Raw genomic sequence first — 22,228 nt, forward strand, 5'->3', positions numbered from 1 at the left:
GGTCTTTGATTCATTTTACTACTGCCTACTTGGCCACTACTTGCTTGGAGTATTCTTCTCATGAGGTGAGATGAGGTACTCTCATTTATCTGAACCCAGCAGCCCTGAAGAATCTCCTAAGAGTCCATATTGCTGGGATGTTTTTTTCCTTCCCTTTGTTCCATAACATTCACAAAGAAACGTGGATAAGAGGGAGCATTCCATAGTAATAAAGCTGAAGACAGATTATGAAGGTCTCTAAATATTAAAAAGAGTTGCTCATATTTTATCCTAGAGACTTTAGGAAATTATTAAAGCATTTTTCTCCAGTTGGAGGAAAATTATATACACATAAAGTAATAAACACATAGATACATTTATATGTTATCTATGTCTATTGATATAAAATATTTGTATGTTACTTATATTCATCATTTCTAAATTGCGAAGTGATAGAATATAAGGTTGGCTTATCTTTCTCCCCCTCAATAGAAAACTGAAAAGAAAGCTTCTCCATATAGCATGGAACGAAAGACCAGGGAAGTCATTTCTTTGAAACTCTTAAGAGAAAAGAATTTGTTGATCGGTACTGAGGCTTCAACAACCTTTGACTTACCAGAGCGAGAGTCACATGCTGAGGAGGTAAAATGCTATATTCAATGACATGGTGCAAAAAAGCATTATAAAACCCTCTAAGGAGGCTTTACCAATGTATTTATTAGACAACCTTAAACTCTCAGTGTGTTTTCTCTGGAGACTATGGGATAGATTTCTCTTTATCTTAGCTGAATTGTGCCTATCGACTTAATTTTTGCAAAGAGAATGAAATGCCTATGCTTCTTACTCTTGTAAAGAATATTAAGCTTGTTTTCATCAAAGTGGAGGCAAATTTAAAATAATATATTTAGTTATTAAGTTCTCTTAGTTAAGGAATAGCTAAAACACGAGTGAATTATATTTCTAAAAGGATAAAGATTTGAAAGATAAGAGGAAGCAATGTATTTATACCTTTAGATAGTAATAACCTTCTTTTCCCTCCCCTATAATAGAACAAAGTTATTATCATTGCTCTTCATACTCTCTCCAAAATATGATGGCATTTAAAAAAAAGTGTTGATCCTGAACTCTTTGGTATCTGTCATTTGAAGATATTTTGCATTCATTAAAGTTGAAGATGGTTTCATCTTATACAGAAGTGGGTTATTAGCAGTGAAGTGATCATTAGGTGATGAACTCTCTGGCCATGGTCATCCATGAAATATGCAATGCTGTGAGAAGGGATGGGAAGAGAAAGGTGGACCAAAGGGTGTCTTTAGGGGTCTTAGAATTTTTGTATTAATGATGAACAGAGGTATAACAGAGATAAATTCTGCATGGGATATCTTTGCTCAAATAAAAAAAGGATTAATGTACTACTACTATAGTAGCTTAGAAAGTAGCAAATTTTGAAACTTTTATCATAATTAAAACATGAAGGTGGAAAAAAGTTGAATCAAAGAAAACAGAAAGCTCAAGGATTTTTCTTGTAAAGGAAAATATAGGAATTCGAAGACCTGGTTTCATCCTATACCCAAGGAAAAAAAGAAATAACCTTTCACATGATACTTGGACATTTAATCTTTCAGAGTTTCTGATTAACATAAGCAAAAAAAACCATTGTAGATATAAACAGATTAGGTGTCACCATCCTTAGCAGAGGATGAATAGGAGGTATGTAAAGAACTTGGTTGGATATTTCCAACCAAGTCAAAATTCTCATTGATAGCTAGTATTTTAAATTTTAAAAAAAAAGGACTGAACATGTCAGAAAATGACAGAAACTCTCTTTTGTGAGTAAGAAATCAAAGATGGTGAACATTTCTAAATTACTCAGATGCTTTATGTTTGTATACTATGAATCTTTTCTTCAAGAAGAAAGTCAGAAGGCATTAACCATGGAAATGTGGGGCAATGTCACAAAAAAAAATGAAATGGACAAGTAGGAAACTATCCAATATTCACATGTAATTTTTTTATGATAAAGATATTTGTGAAAAGAAAGATTAGTGATTAATTAGAGCAAGGGTAAAAATGAATAAATCAGAAGAAAGAATAAAATAGGGAAGGTACTTAGTATAATTAAAATAGTCCAACTCATTCCATTTTAAAAATAATGTTTTTAAATCTACTGAATCTAAAAAAGGGGGGAAACAGATGATGGTAAAAACATTTATTAACTCATTAATACCACTTCCTAGAACATTAACAGATGAAAAAAGTCACCACAACAAGGAGGTCAAAAGACTGCAAAAAATGCATCCTCAGCAAGCAGTCATGCTCTCCTTTTTATTACGCAGATTAGACAGATAAGGTAGCCAAAAACTAATTCATTCAGAGTACAGTGGATGTGTGTTTGTGTTTGTGCGTGCATTTCCTCATAAAACAACTAAAAACAGTTAACAAAATGTGCTCATAAAAATGACTTGTGTAATCCAGTTGAGATAGATCTTAAGATCATTTATACATGAAACTGAATGAAATACAAATAGATGTAAAATTAAACTTTAAAATAATGGCATATTCTCATAATCTGTGTGAAGGGAATTATCCCATCTGCATTTTTATGTATATGTATAGATTCTTGTATTTTACAAAAGCAAACTAAATAACCTACTTTGATGTCCTCAAAGATTTTATTAGTGAAGTCTCTCTACCAATTCAGATCATAATTCTAATTTGACCTCAAAGCATGCTATGTGATGAGGTGGTGATGAAGCTTTGATGAAGAGCTCCTCTGCATTTAGCTCAAGCTGTTTTTTGGACAAGAAAAAAAAAAGCATTCTGTTCTTAGGACTGAACCCAAATCTTTTACATTTTGTTATGAAATATCAGAACTTCGGTACTTTTGCTTTATAGAATCCAGGGTTATCTCTATGCCATGGTAAGGTATTAAATAAAATTTTTAGGAATGATTTAGAATCTTATCCTATTTTCTGCTTACATGAAAATGGCAGGGAGATAAGACTGCATAATGGATATATGGTGTACTTTGGAACCAAAAATACCTAGTTCAAGTCCTATTTCTAACATATGCTAGTTATATGACCAGAGCCATGAAATGATTTCTAAGAGTGATAAAATTCTAAAAAACTAGAAGGTGTGAATGAGTTGCTCATCTGAGTTCGTGAGGCAAATTTGCATACTGAAAATGCCTCTTAGAAAATAAATTATGGGTCAGAAATCCACCCTACTTCCCTTCCCCCTATATAATATTCTGAGAATGCAATTTGTGTTGTCCACATCTCTAGCTTGAAAAATAAAAAGTTGAGCATTGATAGACTTCAGCTGAAGTAACAAAGGCTAGAAAGCATATGAATAAAGAGATCAATAAAAATCTATCTAGGAATAACTTTAGTAATAATGTGGCACTCACTGCCTTATGACATAGTTTAAACCTAGAATTGCTAAAAGTTTAATGATCATTTTATGCTATTATGTGTAACTGTACTACCTCCATTTTAATGCTCTTTGTTTTTATATTACATTCATTTCTGAATATATCAATCTCCTAACCAGTGAGCTTTCTTTAATACCAAAAGTTAAAAAAGAAAAAAACATAGTTCAACAAAACTAGGTAATGCATCTGCCACATTTGACAGCATATGCAATATTCCACACCCATAGTCTCCTACTTTTGCAATGAAGAGAATGAGGAATTCCTTGAGTTTTTTCAGGGAATAAGCTTGGCTATATTGTACTCCATTTTATTTTATGGATGTTTCCATTTTCATTGTACTAATTTCCTATGTTGCTCTTTTGGTTTACTTTATTCAGCATCCATTTATTCTGGGCAAATTGTTTAACCTCTCTCAGACTCAGTTTCCTCATTTTCAAAATGGAAGGGTTGGACCTTATAGTCTAGGGTTCCTTTCATCCCTAAATCTACGATCTTAAAAGTCTTCCCATCTTCCTCTGAATTATTTGTATTCATGATTTTTTAATACATAGTCTGTGTTCCAATGTTGTTTGCATCAGGCTTTATTCAGCCATCCCCCAATCATCAGGTAATTACCATGCTTTCTCTTCATTCCTACCACAAAATGTGCTGTTATGAAAGTTGTGTGTGTGTGTTTGTGTGTGCATGTGTGCGTCTTTACAGCCAGAATAATCTGATATCTTTTGGTAACAACATTAACATTTTTCAGTTGGGCTATCATAAGGCATTTAGAAGGTAAAGTAGATAAAGCAATGAACCTAGAGACAGACGGCCTTCTTTAAATCTTTCCTCAAACTCTTGCTCTGTAACTTTGGGCAAGTCACTACTTTTCTCCAGTCTTCGTTTCCTCATATGTAAAAGAGGGTTAATAATAGCGACTATTTCATAGAATTGATGTGAGGATCAAGTGAGAGGCCACATGTAAAGTGCTATATAAATGCTAGTGAGCTATTATTAGAAGACTTGCCCACTGCCATTAGCCTCAAAGGTAGAATTTGAACCCAGGTATTATGATTTCAGAACCAGTGTTCTTTCTATTTTACCAGTTAGACTCATGCACTGAAGTAGATTCTGCATTTGGAAATTGGGAACTTAGACTAAAGTCTAAATGCCGTTACTTATAACTTGTGTATACTAAAGTAAGGAAAGTCAAATTTTCTGGGCCTCGTATGTGTATATGTATATTATGTGTCTGTGTATGTGTATATATATATGTATGTATATTGTGTATATATGCATATGTGTATGTGTATATGGTATGTCTGTGTGTGCATACATATACACATGTATATATACACTATACTTTGCATATATGTACCTTATGTATATATACCCATGCACATACAGTAAATGCATTATATGTGTGTATATATATGTGTGTGTATTATTCATACATACACATATTTATATGATACAAATATATGTGTGGATAATGCTATTTATATCATATTCTATGCATTATACATATACATTAATTACTATGGATATACATGCTATCTCCCTCCACAAGACTGTAAGTCACTTTCACTTTTGTCTGTTTTCCCATTTTCTAGCATTGCACTCGGTAGTTAATAAATGCTTGCTAATTGACTGACTTCTAAAATAATAGTATATGTATATATACATGCATATGTGTATATATATGCAAATATACACAGATATACATATACCTATTTTAATTTATCTCTATCTATATCTATGTGTATATATGTGTATGCATATACACATATATACACACATACATATATATGCACACATTATATACATCTACACACATCCACACATATATGTGTGTGTATGTGTGTGTGTGTGTGTGTGTGTGTGTTTATAAAAGTTATCTGTTTGCAGATTGGTGATTTTCAGGAATGTATCAGCAACTGTGAAATCAGAAAATCCCTCATGTAGAAGGGGACATTTGATCTGGGGTTTGAAGGAAACTAGAGATTCTCAGAAAGAGAAATGAAGAATACTCTGGAAACAGGGCAATACCAAAGTATAGAGGTAAGAGATGGTGGCCAGAGCATGAGGAACATGAAGATGGCCAGTTTTTCTGGACCACAGTGCACATGGAAAGGAGTAATATGTAATAAAGATAGTAAGTTAAATGATGTCAGATTTTAAAGGGTTTTAAATGTCAGAGGATTTAAGTGCTAGAGGTAAAGGGAGTCACTGGAATTTACTGAGGAGAAGAATGAGATGGTGAAATCTGTACTTTATGGAAATCAAATCAGTTTTTGCCATCTGTAGGAAGGATGGATTGGAGAGGGAGGAGATTTGAGTTAGGAAGGGCATTTTGGAAGCTATTGTGATAATGTGTCTGACAGGCTTCGTGTTCTCCCATTCCTCACATAAGGTCTCAGGCTGCTGGGGGCTATTACCATAACAAGGCTTTCGATTACATAGTCAGACATAAGAAAGTATACAAAAACTGCTACCCCCTGGAAACCTAGGCAGCCAAGATGAACAGATTTCCCTTCAACTAAGTGCTCTGGGTGTGTGAATTGGTTGTTGGCAAATTAAGCTCCCTAAGGCACTAGAGAAATCTGAAGGGATGATGGGGATGGTTTCATAATAAGAGGGTCCAGACACTATGTGACAGATCAAATGTACTGCACAGATGTGACCTTTCATAAAAACAGGGCCATTTGGCCCTTTTGCCTCAGAAATCATGAGCTCATCAGGAATGTGCAGACATCATTTAGCTGCAGCAGTAGGCTTTTGATAGCAGCAACAGTTGAACTCAGAAAAATGTAGCATATTTTTAACAATAGAAATGGAAGAGAAATCTTGGGTAGATCCAAATCACTCCCTGAAGATGAGCCAATAGAATTGTCTTCAACAGATGAGAAGAAAATATTTCTTTCTTACTCAACTCTCCCCCTATCTCCCCTCCTTTCAACATTTCTGTGTTAAAGCCTCCCTTTAAGTCTTGCCTGTCCAAGAGGAATAACTTTCTAAAATCGTTTATTTATTACAGAGGCAGTATAGTTCAGGTGACAAGGCACTGGCCAAGGAGTCAGGAAACACTTCTTGTGTTCAAATGTAACTTTCTAATTCTGAATATCTTGTCTTTCCTGACAATATGTAAGTTTATTAATAGTGGAGGTGATTTCCTTTTGTTGTCCCCCAAGTGCCTAGGCACAGTGCAAGGTACAAATAGACCCTTCTTAAATGCTTGTGCTTACTAGTTGTGTGACAGTGGACAATCTCTAAAATTCAATTTTCCCATCTATAGTTTTCTTGCCATAATAACTTATACATTAAAAAGAGTACTTGTTAAACATTAAAGCACCATGTAACATAGATTATTTGATCACCTTTAGAGTTACATAGTACATGATACTAATTATATTTGTTTCTTGAAGTCCTCAAGGCCTTCAGTTACATTTGTTTTATCATTAAGATCTAAAGTTTGTAAAGGATATTACAAATTACAAATTCATATGCCTGCACTTCTAAGCATTTCTGCAAAATAATCATGGATCATAGCTTGAAAATGAAGGGACTCAAAGGTCAATTAATCTAACCAGCCCATTTTACAGATGCACAAATTGAGGTCCCAGAAAAATAAGTGACTTGCCTAAGGTGATATGGGTAATTGGAGGAGGAAGGATTTTAACCTAACTCCTCTAACTCCAGAGTCAATGCTTCTTCCACTGTTCCATACTGCTTTCTTAACGCTATAGCAAAATGAAAGCTGCTTTAGTTAGTGGGCCAGTATTTCCAGCGATTGTAACTGTACATATGAGCAATAAGAGAACAGGATAGGCCACAAGTCAAACTGTACAAAACATGAGATCACACATTATGATCTGACGGTTGAAGTAAAACCAAATCCACTTTAAAAATCTAGAGGTTATTTGCTTCATTTTAAATTTGAGAAGTCAATAAAAGCAACCAGAGTGCTTTATGTTCTCTAAGAATTCATTCTATTTTTAGTCATTGGAGATTAAATAAAATGAGAAATTCTTTAGAGGATTTTTGAACTCAATATGCACTTAGAATAGTATGACAGAAAAAAAAAAGAGATTTGCTTAGATACTTAGCTCTCTCTCCCCCCTCTTATCTTCCTTCTCCCTTCTCTCCTCTGCCAGAAGATCAGCTCCTTGAGGTAGAGCTGGTATTGAGTCTTCAAAGACCTTAGGAGACAGTGACAGGGCAGATGGCTTTCTATAGTATGGGAAAGATTGCACTGTTGATTGCCATTTCATCAAGCATTTTGAGTAATCTGGCAATCTAAGGAAAAGTCTAAGCCAGGGCACATGTATTCCTGATGTATCTTACCATGCCCCGAATAAATTCTATGATAAGCTAGGGTCAGAGACAGAGATAGAAGAGGAAGGAAAGAGGGTTGATTGGTTGGGGATGGTGGGGAATAAGACTACTAGTGGGGGTTCATCTTGTCATTCTGTCTAGATGAGCAAGCAATAAGCCCCAAACATGGTAAGCCTCTTCCATATCACGACCATAAAATGTGCCAAGTATATAATTGAGTTCCCTATGTGTGACTTCAGCATTCACTATGATAATTTCAAAATAATGTTAGGTACTAAAATTAATTTAATTAGTTGAAGTCATCTATCCATTCAGGCAAGTATGAGAAAACTGGCTATTACAAATCTCATTTTGATCATCTAACGTAGTGACTTTTTTAATGAAAAAAGTTTAAATTTATTTTTAAAATGCAGTATTAAGATGATGAACAGATTTAGGTAAAATCCAATAGCAGATATAAATGCATCATGGTTATTATGTGGGATTATTGTTATGATTTGAGAGGGAAAATAGATTAATACTTTAAACAAAAATGAGTCATACTTTATTACAATTAGATATTCCATGTACAAGGATCCCCTTAGCATTCTATGCCTACATTAATTCTCGACAGATTCTGACATGATATGAAATGTTATTTTGGTATTTATTTTTTAAGCACACTGATATGTGTGTATATAAGTACACTGTATGTATGTATGTATGTGTACATATATCTGTATATATATATATTTGTGCTTCTAATTCATTTTTTCTAGATTCATTTCCAGTGAGCAGATTTTTCAAGTATCAAACCATAGCCCCATCAGGTTCAGCTCCAAGAAAGGACAACTTCTTTTTCTTTTTATGGAAAAAGGTGGTATACATCATGCCAAACATATTTCTCCAGAAAATATTTTCCTTTAATTCATTTTTATGGAGAATTTTTGATAACATTAAATCTATTATATATTATGTAGCAATATTTCATGTTGGATTTTTATTAGCAGTAGAAAGAAAAACTCATACTTTAAGAGATCCTCCAGGCACTGCATTTTTATTTGCTTAGGATCTTAGGGGGTCATTTTGGAAGAAATGCCCTGGTAGTGAAATTCTTAAGTGATCACTTGATCCTCTGCCTGACTGCTATTGTTTTCTCTCTTGCTACCAGCTGATCAGTTTTATTTATACATATAATTATATTTATCTATAATCTACCATGAGGTCTATGAAAAACATTACCTGAGCATAGCATTCAATTTTCTATGCAATGGAAAAAAATATGATTGCTTTGTCAGTGTTTTTCCTGATTTCAAAAAGAAGCTTAAAAGAAATCAGAGTCGTTGTTTAAAAAACATATATTTTTTCCTTTTAAAAAAGTTTCCAAACAGTATGACAAGTCCTACCTACTATGTACCTCTTCTCTATTCCTCCTTGGATAAGAGCTAATCCACAAATTTTTTATTGGAATTCTTCCACTTCTATCACAAATCACAAAAATCTTAGATAATAGAAATCATAAACTTTGACCCAGCATTATACATATCCCTTCTTGTTCCCTTCTAAAAGTCTCTCTGTTGATTGAAATATTTATCCATTATAAGGATAAAAATTTGTCTATAAGGAGAGTAGCTTTTTAGATGCTACAGTTTATGTATCACATTACACTGATGTCAGTGAGAATACTATATTACTCAGAATATTATAAAGTCTTCTTGATGTCATTCAAAAGACTGACCATTGCAACTAATGCATATAAAATATATACTATCCAGATGTTGAGGCAACATGGTAAAATGGCCAGAGGCTGGGCATATAAGTTACAGAAAACCTGATGGCTTATACCCATAGTGGCTTATGCCCATAGAGGGAGTTTCCACATAAAAAGGTCTCGGCATTGATGAAATCCCAAGTATAAGTTATCTTCCTGTGTGACATGAAGCTGGAATTGACTTATTGCATTTGTTCATAAAGACATAGACAAATAGTTAATTTTAGTAGACATTTAAAAAGTGATCTACATACAAGCTCTGATTCTCAAAAGAACCTTGTTCTATTGATAATATTATCTTCATTTTATTGATGACAAAACTGAAGCTCCTAGAACATATATGACTTACTACAGTCCCATAGTAAACTGAAGAGAAGGAACTGGATGTGAAAGATTTTGTGAAAGTCAAAACAACATGACCTGGACCATATACAATCTGTGGGATAATTGTAATATTAAAAAGATGAGCTTTTTTGGTATTGAACATCTTGGAATTGGAGTGTATGGACTATATCCTTAAGTAAATGATAAGCATTTTGGTGGTGTGGGGGACATAAATACAATGCAGGGTAGGAGAAGAAAAGTAAATGTTAAGAGAGAAGAGACAGAGAAACAGATGTAGATATTTTCAGGAATATAAGTACATATATACATACATTGTAATGGATAAATATCTCTATCAACTGGGAGATTTTGAAAAAGATATTTAAAGGAATACAAATATATATATGTGTGTGTATATATATGTATGTGTGTATAACACATTATAGTATATCTATATCTATATATACAATGCTACCATGAGTTTACTTTTGTATGTATATAGATATGTGTATAGATATATGTGTTTCTATATATTTATTTACATGTATGAATTTATCAGCACACATTTACTGTTAATACACACACAATTGAAGGAAAGGATAATATGGGAGTGATGAATAGAATTCTAATAGAATGTAAACTCTGAGAGTTAGGCATGTTTAATTTTCCCATTTTTATCACCCTCACCTAATAGTGCCTTACCCAAAATGTGTCACTAAATAAAGTCTCATGGAATTGAATTTGTAAATATAATTTTTAGAAGTCAACTTAGGTGAGTCGTTCTGAGCTGGATCTTGGGAAGTATCTTACAGAAAAATTGGGGGAATGGGATAAATAAAAAGAGGAATGGCATAAACGACAGAAATGAATCAGTCACATGATGCGTATTACGTATGTGTATTTGTATTATATGTATGTATGTAAATGTGTATTATGTATGTCTTATTAGTAGTCATCATGACTTTAAAAATCTAAGGATGAACCATGTTTCCAACCTTTGGGCAGAGAGGGAATGGGCTGAAGTGCTTTGAGGGTCATGGACTTTCAGGCATGATCAATGTGATGCTTTAGTTTGCTTTGCTCTACTTAATTGTCATGGGAAAAATTCAACGAGAAGTAGAGGGTTGAGTCAATGGGTAGGTGATGTGTAAAATGTGTGTGTGGGGGGGATGTGTGTATGTGTGTGTGGGGGGTTGTCATGTGTTAAGAGAGGGGAGGGAGAGGGAGAAGAACAGGGAGAGAGAGGGGGTAGGAGAAGAAGGAGAGGAAGGAGGAGGAGGAGGAGGAGGAGGGGGAGGGAGATGAAGAAGAAAAGGAAGAAAATAAAACAGGGAAAAGGATCCAGAAATTTAGAAGGAAACATAAATGGGGGAATTTTTCTTACAACCTTGTTATGTATAAGTATTATGTATGTACACACACATTTTATATATATATATGTATGTATGTATGTATGTATATGTATACATACATAATAGACACACACATATGAACACAAGGATATGAAAAATAAAACACAGTTACAGAGATCTATAATTAAATATACTGCACTGCTCTCATTTTATCTATTGAAATATGTATTCATTGATAATTAAATTCATAATAACTAAGAAAATAAATGAAATAACGGCAACAGCAATTGAAAGTGATTGTAAATTTCCATTTATCTGGGATGTTTAAGAGAAAAGCATATTCTTCACAGATTATATATTTTTAAGGAATTAAAAGAAAATAAAAAATACTTTCTGTTGTTCAGTCTTTTCAGTCATGTCTAATTCTTCATGTTTTTCAATTGTTTTATAGTTGGTATCTTTCCATTTAAATAGTTTCAGTCATTGCCTGTGTAGTTTTCCTATTTCTTCATGGTGAATCGGTTCATTCAATATGTGCTTTCTCTGTGTTCTCCAGCTTGTTTCTGCAAATGCTTTTCTCTGAAATCTTTCCGTGCTTCTCTCTGAATTCATCAAACCCATCATTTCTTACAGCACAGTAATGTCCCATTATATTCATGACCACAATTTCTTTAGATATTTATTTCCCTTTTGATGTTCTTCTCCATTGTTTCCTTTTCTTTGCCACCATAAAAGGTGCTTCCATGAGTATTCTGGTTTGTATTTTTTTGGTTTTGTTTGGTTTTTTGGGGGGGAAGCAGGGGAAAGAGTCCTTTCTTTATATCAGTGACATCCTTGGAGTATATACTTAGCAGTGGAATCTTTGGATCAAAGGGTATGGCACAAAATTATCCTGAAAGTCAGTGTTGGATTAATTTTCTGGAACCTACTATGATTGTTCTTAAACTTTTTAAAGTACGATGATAACACCATAGATCGCCAGTAGCCCTGTAAATTCAGTTCCCACTGGAGTAACCTAAATGAATGAGGCAGGTACCATCTCTCTTTGGTTTTTGTGTCCTCCAGTTGGGATTAGTCTTTCAAACTGCACCATCAGCTTTGAAATCCATGACTTAAAAGAGCAAGACAGTTCACTAAATTGTCACCCCTCATTGATTCAGGGAGATTTTTCTTTTCTTGTCCTGACTTCTTTAAACCATTTTGAATCTAAAGCATCATGAATATGGTAATGGTTTCATTTTTTAAAATTTAATTAAATATACATACATACATACATACATACATACATACATACATACATACGTATACATATATATTATGCCCATCACCTGCAAAGCATATTTTAAAGTAAACAAAGTACATCTCAGAAGCAATTTACAAAGTTTGATTTCATTTGACTGTTTTTAAATTCACTGTGACTATAACTCATCAAAAGCGAATTCACCATGAGTGAAGTATGTACAGTTCATTTCTATGGTGACCTATTTATCTCATTGGCAGGACTGGAAGTGATCAGCCCACACTTGTCCATATTCAGATATCTGTTTAGATTCAATTCCAGTCAAGTACTGTGGTTGTTTTTCTTTGATTTGAGCTAAAATTTGAGCTAAACTGAGAATTTTCCTCTCTATATAGAGGACTCATCATACCCTTTTTTCATAGGCTTGTGAGACTTCAAAAATGAACTTGCAATCTAGATAACTAGCCTGAAAGGAGAGCTGTTTAATTTCATACTATAGAATGCTTAATATAATGTCCAGAATAATTTTGAAAGAACAATAGAATATACTATTGACCAAATAACTTGGGTCCAATAGAAACATGGCAAAAATGTTAAATATGGAGTCACCAGATTGTTGAGTATGAATCCTGGTTCTGTTATTTATTGCATGTTTGACCTTGGGCAAGTCACTTATCATCTATCAGCCTCAGTTTCCTCCCTTGTAAAATAAAGGAGTTGGAAGAGATGATAGGTGCTTTGAAAACTTAATGTTCTATAAACAAATGCTGGTATTATTAGTAATTAATTAGTCAAAGTTGATCAAGACAGGAAATATATAACATGGTGGAGAAAGGAGATCTTTGAGTTAGAAAGACCTGGGCTCAATGTATACATGCATAAATAAGTAAGTGTGTTTGTGTTTGTGTTTGTGTGTGTGTGTGTGCGCTTTGTTGTTGCCCTTCATATTTGAGGAAGTCTAAAATGGCATCATTATACTGGGCTAAGGGCATAGTGTGCTCCATTGTGGTTAATCAGACCAGTATGAGCTTGAAAGACTCTATCACAATTGGGCACCAAAATAGTCCATATGAACAGAGTGAGATGTCTCTAAATGTGCTTATCTCATATTTCTTTTGAAAGATGTATGTATGTACATATGTATGTATTTGTGTAGATGTATGTGTGTGCATGATGTTTGACTACAGGAAAATCACTCAGCTTCTCAATTATCCCAGGCAAATTTCCAATGTAGCCAAGTGGCTGATGTCTATTAGTGGAGGAAGTTTCCATGTTAGGAGGTTGCTATCCTGATGAAATCAGATCTAGATCTCTGCCTCCTTAAAAAGTCATCATAGCAAATCATCATCAGTGTCTTACACTGTAGACATCATCAACGTAGAAAAGTCTGTCAAAAGGGTACAAAGAACCACTCACCAAATGGAAAAAAAAAAAATCTCAGTCCTGGAAGGCATCTCCAAGTCCACTTAATATAAATTATACCTATATAAGGATCTGTAATGTTAATTAGAGTTAAAGATCTTCCCTACCCATTAATAGGCCTCACCTGGGATCCTTCAAGGGGAATTCAATTGGGAAAGCTTGTTTTGTAGGAATATCCACAACTTTCGCTAATCAATGAGGCACTGGGTCATGAGCGTTGTGCCTTCCTGCTCTGAAAAGTGTATATATATTTTGAGGTGAGGTTTTGTTTTGGGGTACTTCTTTGGAAGAAGGTTCATGTGCCAGGTGAGACTCTGGGTAGCCATACCCTGCTCTCCTTCCCCCTGCTTTGAAAACTCAGATGTTGATGCTTCTGACTCTGGTAACTATGTAGGTATGTAATGGTCAGACAGTTGGATCTCTCTGTTGATCAGTGATGTATGTATTGCTTATGGTCAGACAGAAACTCCGTCTGTTGGTCTTTATTTCTCTGCTTGCATTTTCTCTATTGGTGCATGTAATTAAACAAGATTGTTGACCCTTCAAAAGTTGCTTCCCTTTTAGAAAAGCAGATCTAAAAACCTGTGCAGCAGCTGGGATGCTTACTTCTACAGGATGCAAAATCATATCGCCAAAAGGTCTATCTAGCCTTTCTATGAGTACCTCAAGTGAGGAGAAGCCCATTATCTCCTGAGGCAAGACATTCTTTGTTTGGAGACTATTAGGAAGTTGTTTCTTCTAGTGAATTCAAATCTATCCCTCCACAGTTTTCATTGTCTTGACCCTCCAATGATATTCCATCAGAACGTATCATGCCATCCAAGATTTCCTCTTGCTGGGGAAGGATAATAGAGTCATCAATTTTGATCTTGGTGGATTCAGATGATACTATTCTCAGTCCAACTTGTAACAGGCCAAAATATTAGAACAATATTGATAGACAGACAGACAGATAGATCTATCTATAGATAGATAGATGATAAATGGACAGATGTATATATTAATCATCAGTCATGGCACATTGGATAGAGTGTTAGACTTAGAGACAAGAAGAGCTCAGTTCAAATTCAACTTCAATCACTAGCTGTGACTCTAGAAAGTTATTTAACATCACAGTGTTTTAGTTTCCTCATTTGTAAGACAGGGATAAAAACAGCACCTACCTCTTTGGGTTATTGTGAAGATTTAAAGAAATGGGTAATACCTGTAAGGCATTATTCAAACTTTAAAATAAGTCTACAAAAGGTAGCTAGCATATTCTTACTTTTATGTTTTTTAATTATATTTAAGTCTGAACACAAGTATCCTACCTTTTATCCTGACCTCATAAGTATTTGTGACAAGAATCATAAGGTAAACCAACATTTTCTACTTGGTAGATGTACTTACTGCAATTCTCTGCCTTCCTGTTGTCACGAATCACTATTCTTTGGTTGAGAGTGCTGAAGAGGGTGGTCCAATTAACTGTGTGATAGTAACATAGGTTGGTGTTGTCAGTTATATAGATGTTTCCTGCACTGATTTCTTTCAAGGACTGGAATTGCAAAGAGGTGATACCTTGTTGCTTAAGGATAAGCAATGAGAGGCCACTGGAGGAAAAAGGAAAAGAGAAAAAATAATGAATGTTTCTAGAATATTAAATTCATTTCAAAAGAAAGGTTGTCACATCTTACCTGCAGAAAGCATGTTACTGAAATATAAACAAGGGATGAAGTTCCCAGATGTTTTTGTTCTGTTTGTTTTGTAAAGGCTACTTTCAAAATACACAATAATTTATTGAAAAGCATCTTATTCAAGTAACTCAAAGGAAAATAAAACAAAACAAAAATTGCTAGGATGCATGACCACTATTAGTCTAGACAATATTGTTTTTTTCATCTTTGTACTTCCACTACCTAGTACAGTGCTTTGCATATAGTAGGCACTTATTAAATTAAATTTCTGGGCCATACAAAATCTGAATCTCTCAATAAGACACAGAACCAACTGACCTCATGCTAGTCTTAGGGATATTTCCTGCATGTGGTCTGAATTCACTTTCAGAATGAACTAGGTTTATGCTGAATCTATTTGCATTCTCAGAAAAGACAAAAATAGAGGAAGTGCTTGAGATCACCCCTTACCAAAAGTAGCTATGGACAGTTTTGTTTTACTGGGACTTTGACAGGAAGCTACAAATTGCCAACCAAAAGCATTTAGATAAGTTATCTTTCACTCAAGAAATGTTAGGAAGATAATTATAAAAACAGATCTGCTCAGAAGCCCCAGTCATGAAATTTATCATGGTAACTTACCACAAGAGTTAGCCTTAGCAATCCACCAAGACTGAAAGATGATGGAGAAAGCTTGAGGAAGGACAGTGGTATTTTACAGCACTCTACAGAAAGTATGTGATATTTATGTTTCTGACTTTATTTCTATTCTTGAAAATATACCATCTCACATATTCATGGCTTTACACTGGATATACCCCGTGGTTGAAATGGACTCCCTCTCTTACTTTAAAAAGTAGCTCAGACACCATCACCTGAATGAAGTCATTCCTGATCTCATAATTTCTAGTGTCCCTTCCAGATTATCTTCTGTTTAACTACTTTATACATGTGTATATGTGTATGTATATATACATATATATATATAAGTTTTATTATCTTTATATTTCTGATGATAGTATTATACATAGTTTTTTTCCCCTCTAAAATTTAGGTTAATTGAAGGAGAGATTATTTATTTCCATTGTATATGGCACATAGTAGGTACTTAATAAATTGCTATCGATTGATTGATTTAAACAACACAAAATATCTGTGGAATTTCAAAATCATGGAAGTTTCTTGAGGGCAGGATATCTTGAAAACATCTTCTATTTTTGTCTTCATCTTCTATAGTTATTAGGACCATACTGTATAGATAAAATAGCAACTACTATAGAGTTCCTATTAGACACACATACACACCTCCCACAATGGCCTACCCCCACATAAATACACATACACACACACACAATGCATGTTGAATTACTGTTCATTTTTTCCAAAGGATGATACTAATTAACTTGATCCATTACTTTATGTTATTGCTATACTAATATGCTGAGGTATGCTCTAAAATGTAAGTAACAAATATAATGTATGCAGAATTAATTGGATTATAAACTATACCGCAGTGATTAAAATACTCTGATGACAATGGAAAGAAAATGGACCAAAAGGAATGGAATGTAAGCTTTAAAAATCAAGGAATGCCATGAAATGAAATTGAAACACTTAAAACTGATAGCCTAAGAATTTCCCTGAAAATTCAGTATATTTTACTACAACAAAAGCAAGTCTTTTCTCAAGGACATTTTTATCATCCTACATTTCTCCCCTTTTTTTAGAAGGGATTTACCTTTCTTTTTTTCACTTGAAAAATAAAGCTTTCTTACAGTCTCACAAACCAATGGACATTATTTAATAATTTAGTAGCAAAAGCATTTTTTTTTACATCTAGACTTTTTTTTAACAAAAAATAATTTAAGATGGTAGTAATTATCCTTACAATTCACATACACAAGGAGCTCAGAAATGCATAAAAATACGGTATTCAATCTGAAATCTGTACTCTTCTCAATCTGCTAGAGGTGCTGAGTGTTATTACATCAGCAGAATACTCTGCCTGATTGATAGCATTTGGTTCAACTGAGAGTCAGCATTAGTGGTATATATCATTGAGATGGATTATTTCCATTGGCTGTTATTTTTCATTACACTAGCTTCATTTTTAGTCTTTCCTATCAACTTTTGTACAAATGTAGCACTTGTGTAAGTGCAATTTGAAAGTTTTTTTTTCCTTTCTCTGTGAAGTTTTGGTAGAGAAAGTTCAGTTGTCATTTTTCACATTTCATGTCCTTGCAAACCCCATAGGCTAGCACAAAATTCTCAAACTCAAGTTCACAAGTTCATGTCTATGTCTAGCACTAAGCACTCCCACATAAGTGAAGCCCAAAGTCCGGAATAATATGTACTATATTACCACTTGGCGATTTGATCCATGGGATGATTCCTTCCAGCAACAGAGGTCTCAGATCGTCCTCTATGATTTCCACCCATAATGGGGGTTGTCATTGTCAGATTCTCTTTTCCTTACATATATAGCCAATAAACATGCAGTTTGTCTCCCAGTTCGCCTTCCCCTTCCCTTTCTTACTTCATGGACAGCTTATCTCTTTTATTTTCCCATCATCCATTTCTCTAATAACTTCCTTAACACTGAATATCCTGAATAATTCATCCTATAAAATATATTGAAACATGCTCACATTCACTGTGTTCCATTCCATTAGGGATCTTTGACTGACTATTTCAATAATTGATCCAGTGTGCTAGTTAACTAAAATGTATCCTCTGGATTTATTGATCTCTGCTTTTATCTCATTGTTATGCAATATGTTCACATAGATCTATCAGCTGGTAAAGTAACTAACTACTCAAATACTGTAACTGCAATTCTTGATCCAAATGTCAGCACCGATGGGTAACTGTCATCCAAATATATCTTTTGATTATGATGAGATATGATGAAAAGTTAGGTTGAAATCCATGACTTAAATCCTATATTTTCAACCCAGCAAAAGCACTGTATTATTTCAAATGATTTAGGGAGCTGAAAATTCAAGAAGCACATTTCCCTACATTCTATAGTCCATCATCTGTGGCATGTTTTTCATTTTGAGTTTTATCTCCAGGAATGAAAATGGAAAAGTTGATATTTATAAAGCAGTGAAATCAATGAGACCAAGAGATTTCTGATATTTTACATGAGCTTTTAAGAAATGCATCTACTTCTAGTGAACTTTGAGAGTTCTACAGACTAAAACACAGATATTGAACACATACCTATACAGTACTCTTCCACCAATGGTGACCAGGTTAGAAAAGACACTGAAATCTGTCATGTTTGGGGGCCAAGACTGTATGTTCAAGAAACCTGAGGAAGATAAGTGCAAAAAGAAATGTCAGTATCTCATTGTCTCATTCATGGTGAATCCTTCAGATCTTGAAAGATGACAGGATCACCTTATGTTGAAGTAACATAAAGGGTATGTGAGAAAACCTATAAAGAGGTCAAGAGCATTTCTGATTGGCAGTTGTGTCATTCCAGTAATGGAATTTGCAGTGACTCAAGGGGTTCAGAATTGCATTCATGCTTTCTGTGCTAACATGCTTGTCCAATGAGGAGTAACAAAAAGTACAGAATGCCATGTTTCTGATACAAATGTATTGAGAAAGATCAGACTGAGATTTCAAAGGTCAGCATGGGATAGTAGATAATAAGCTAGTCTTGGTACAAGTAACTGCTAGGAATGAACTCTTCGAGCACTAGCTCTTTGAAGTCAATTTAATTTTTTTGCGACTCAGGTCTCCTCAATTATATATTTCACAGGTTGTGGTAAGGATGCAATGGGATATTTATAAGGCTTACTGTAAGCTTTAGTGTACAACATAAATATTATCATCATCATTATTAATAATTTCAATCATAACTGCCTCTTAGTCAGGTGATACAGTGGATAATGAACCAGTTAAAGAGTCAGGAAGACTAGAGTTCAAATCTGGCCTCAGACACTTACTGGTAGTGTGACTCTGGGTAAGTCACTTACCCCAACTGCCTCCAAAACTACCAATAATAATAATTGTCCCTAATTTGATATCTTCTAACATAAAATTTGAAGACTTGCAGGTGTTTGTGATTATTATAGTTTCAGAGGTCATATGGCAAAGAGATTTCATGGATCTGAGTAAGAAGATGTATGTTCAAGTTCTAGCTTTCCAATAAGAAGTGGTGAATTTGGACATGCCGCTTAAATTGTTTGAGGCTCACTTACCTCATTTGTAAAATGGGGGCATGATATCTGCTCCATCTACCTGATTGTTGTGAAGATCAAATGAGATGTGTGCAAGTCCCTTGAAAAGTGTTGATTACTACGTAAATGTGAGGAACTATGATAAAGATGATGGTGAGGATGATGAGATGCTATACTTTTGCCATACCATCAAAGACACAATGCAAGTGTAATTGTTATATTAAATAACCACACATTACACAAATGCTATTTGGGTATGAGGATCATTTGGTACTTGTAATACCCAATAATTTTTAATTTCAACATCATCTCCCCTATTTGCAGAGACTTTAACAATGTATGCACAATATTGGGTACTTGTAACCTTTTATGAAAAATTTCATGGTTTTGAAAAGCTCATATTTATTTTCAGAAGATGTTGATTAGAACATTATATGTATCTTAAATAAAATACCACGAAATAAAAAAAAAACTGTTATCCATTATAACTCTTTTTCTCCATAGTTACCTGTTATTTCTCTGACTGTCCGGAAGATGTTCAGTTTCTCAGGATCCATGGCTTCAATTGCATTGTAAGGATCCCTAAAAGATGAGGACATTCTTGATGAATGACCCAAGAATAATTTAGTGCAACTTTATCATATCAACAGATAAGCTTATGAAAACCAAGTCTTTCCATATAATATGAAAACTCCTATTTGACATGATAATAACATGTAAAGGTATGTTGGATACTCTCTGTACACTATTGTCATCTGGGGTGGGGGTTGTTTATATTAATAGAATATTACAAAAATAATAAAAATATTATTTATACTAATGGAACATTATAAAACTTCTGAGGCTTTTGGGGTTGCACAAATCTCTAAGTTTTGACCATTTATTAAATATTCTTAGTGCCAATGTGACACACAAGAAAAAAGGTTCAAATCTGAAATGAGACCTGGATACAAGTGTGAGTTTTGCCATACTTACTAGGCATGTGATATTGGATAATTAATTTGACCTCCCTGGGTCTCAGTTTCTTCCTCTTTAGAAGGAGAAAGTTGTTGAGAGATGATCTCTAAAATCTTTCCTAACTCTAAAATCCTTGATCAATTTCTAAAACAAACTCAATTATCTTTCTCTTTGCATTTTCTCTAGAAATCAAATACAGTAGAAAATTTATATAATCTCTGTAAAAATCTCATATCAGATCTAGAATGGAAATGTTATATGAAATGATATCAGTGCTCTGATCATGGTGAGGGCAATTAGTTTTTTGTGACCTCAAATTGGTGCAGATGGCTAATCAAACCCATTAATAGTTAACAATTAATTAGTAGAAATAAATGCAACTGGGTTTCTAGATTTATTTGGGATAAGGTTTCCTTTTTATCTTTGGGAACCATCATTTGATAAGAAAAAAGGAGACTGTTCTCACCATGAATTATTCTTTACAAAAGAATTCTCCTTCCTATCCAGCTAAGTATTCATACATTGACTAAATTATGTTACAAAGTACCTACAGGGTAACTAAATTATGTTACTAAGTAACCTTAAAAAAGCATCTTTCTTGTTCTTCTGTATGTATAATGTGTGTTAAGGTACAGGGTATTGGTAAACAATATTCAATTTAACCATATTTTATACCCTCAAAGAAAATTAGTTTACTGAAGATTCCACCAGTTCCTAGAGAGCAAAGGTATTTCTGTTATTAATAGTATTGATCTGTGAATATTATAACCATTTTAAAGACAAGCAGAGTATATTTTCTCATCTCATAATTTTAATTTAACCTTCAAACTTCTTAAGAAATTTCTGACTTAGGAAAATGTGGCGTCAAACACAATTTTCTTGAAACTTGCTTAATAGGATGAAGTCCTTCACACAAACATACATCCAATATTTTTTCTCCACAAAGTAACTGTCCATGGAACTACAGGAAAGCCATGCTAACTGTCCTGGTGTTTTGAGACTCATTTCAATAGGATTGAAAGTGGGTTTACTTTTGTACCCTAATTCCCTAAAAAGAACATTTCACATAAGTAATGACCATGTCCTTTTGATATTTTCTATCTAACCATATCACTTCATACATGCAAATACTTGTGGAATGTTTTCCTCTACCACTAAGTTAACTGGTTCTGGTAAAGGAGATATAAAAGAATGATTATGACTAAGATTAGCAGGCATGTGGAAAACGTTTCCTATAACTCAATCACACATAATGGATTAGTGCTTTTTGATCACGCACTATACATATTTCTCCAGATCTCTAAGAAGGACTCATAAATTGTTTCCTGGTCTCTCTCCTATTATAGTAAATGAGTACTAACAAAATGTCAAATTCAGGTTGAACAAGAAAGCAGAAAGACTAAAACAATCCCTTATGTTGCTGAAAGAATTTGTAAGCAACCATTTGTATGTGGAAGACTTTTATTCTCTCAAATATTAAAGTTTTTCAACATGTGCGCATCTATGAAGTGCAGGACTTCTTTATTTTGGAGAATAGTGGAGTCCACTGCCTTGCTTATGAAATGCTCAACATTTAGCATGGGCATTGGTAAATGGGGTTAATTCCAAC

At 34.0% G+C, this 22,228-nt stretch overlaps 1 protein-coding gene across 1 annotated transcript in view; it reads right to left on the reverse strand.

Annotated features, from left to right (window-relative positions):
- ERBB4 (erb-b2 receptor tyrosine kinase 4) overlaps positions 1-22,228 on the reverse strand; it is a 1,360,303-nt gene that overhangs the window by 356,489 nt on the left and 981,586 nt on the right. The window contains exons 10-12 of the mRNA XM_072617476.1: positions 20,171-20,244; positions 18,695-18,785; positions 15,207-15,406 (exon numbers count right to left, since the gene is read on the reverse strand). Coding sequence (XP_072473577.1) covers positions 15,207-15,406; positions 18,695-18,785; positions 20,171-20,244 — 365 coding nt within the window. The remainder of the gene's footprint in view (positions 1-15,206; positions 15,407-18,694; positions 18,786-20,170; positions 20,245-22,228) is intronic.

Source organism: Notamacropus eugenii, chromosome 6 (genome assembly GCF_028372415.1).
Source record: "Notamacropus eugenii isolate mMacEug1 chromosome 6, mMacEug1.pri_v2, whole genome shotgun sequence".
Lineage (NCBI taxonomy): Eukaryota > Metazoa > Chordata > Mammalia > Diprotodontia > Macropodidae > Notamacropus > Notamacropus eugenii.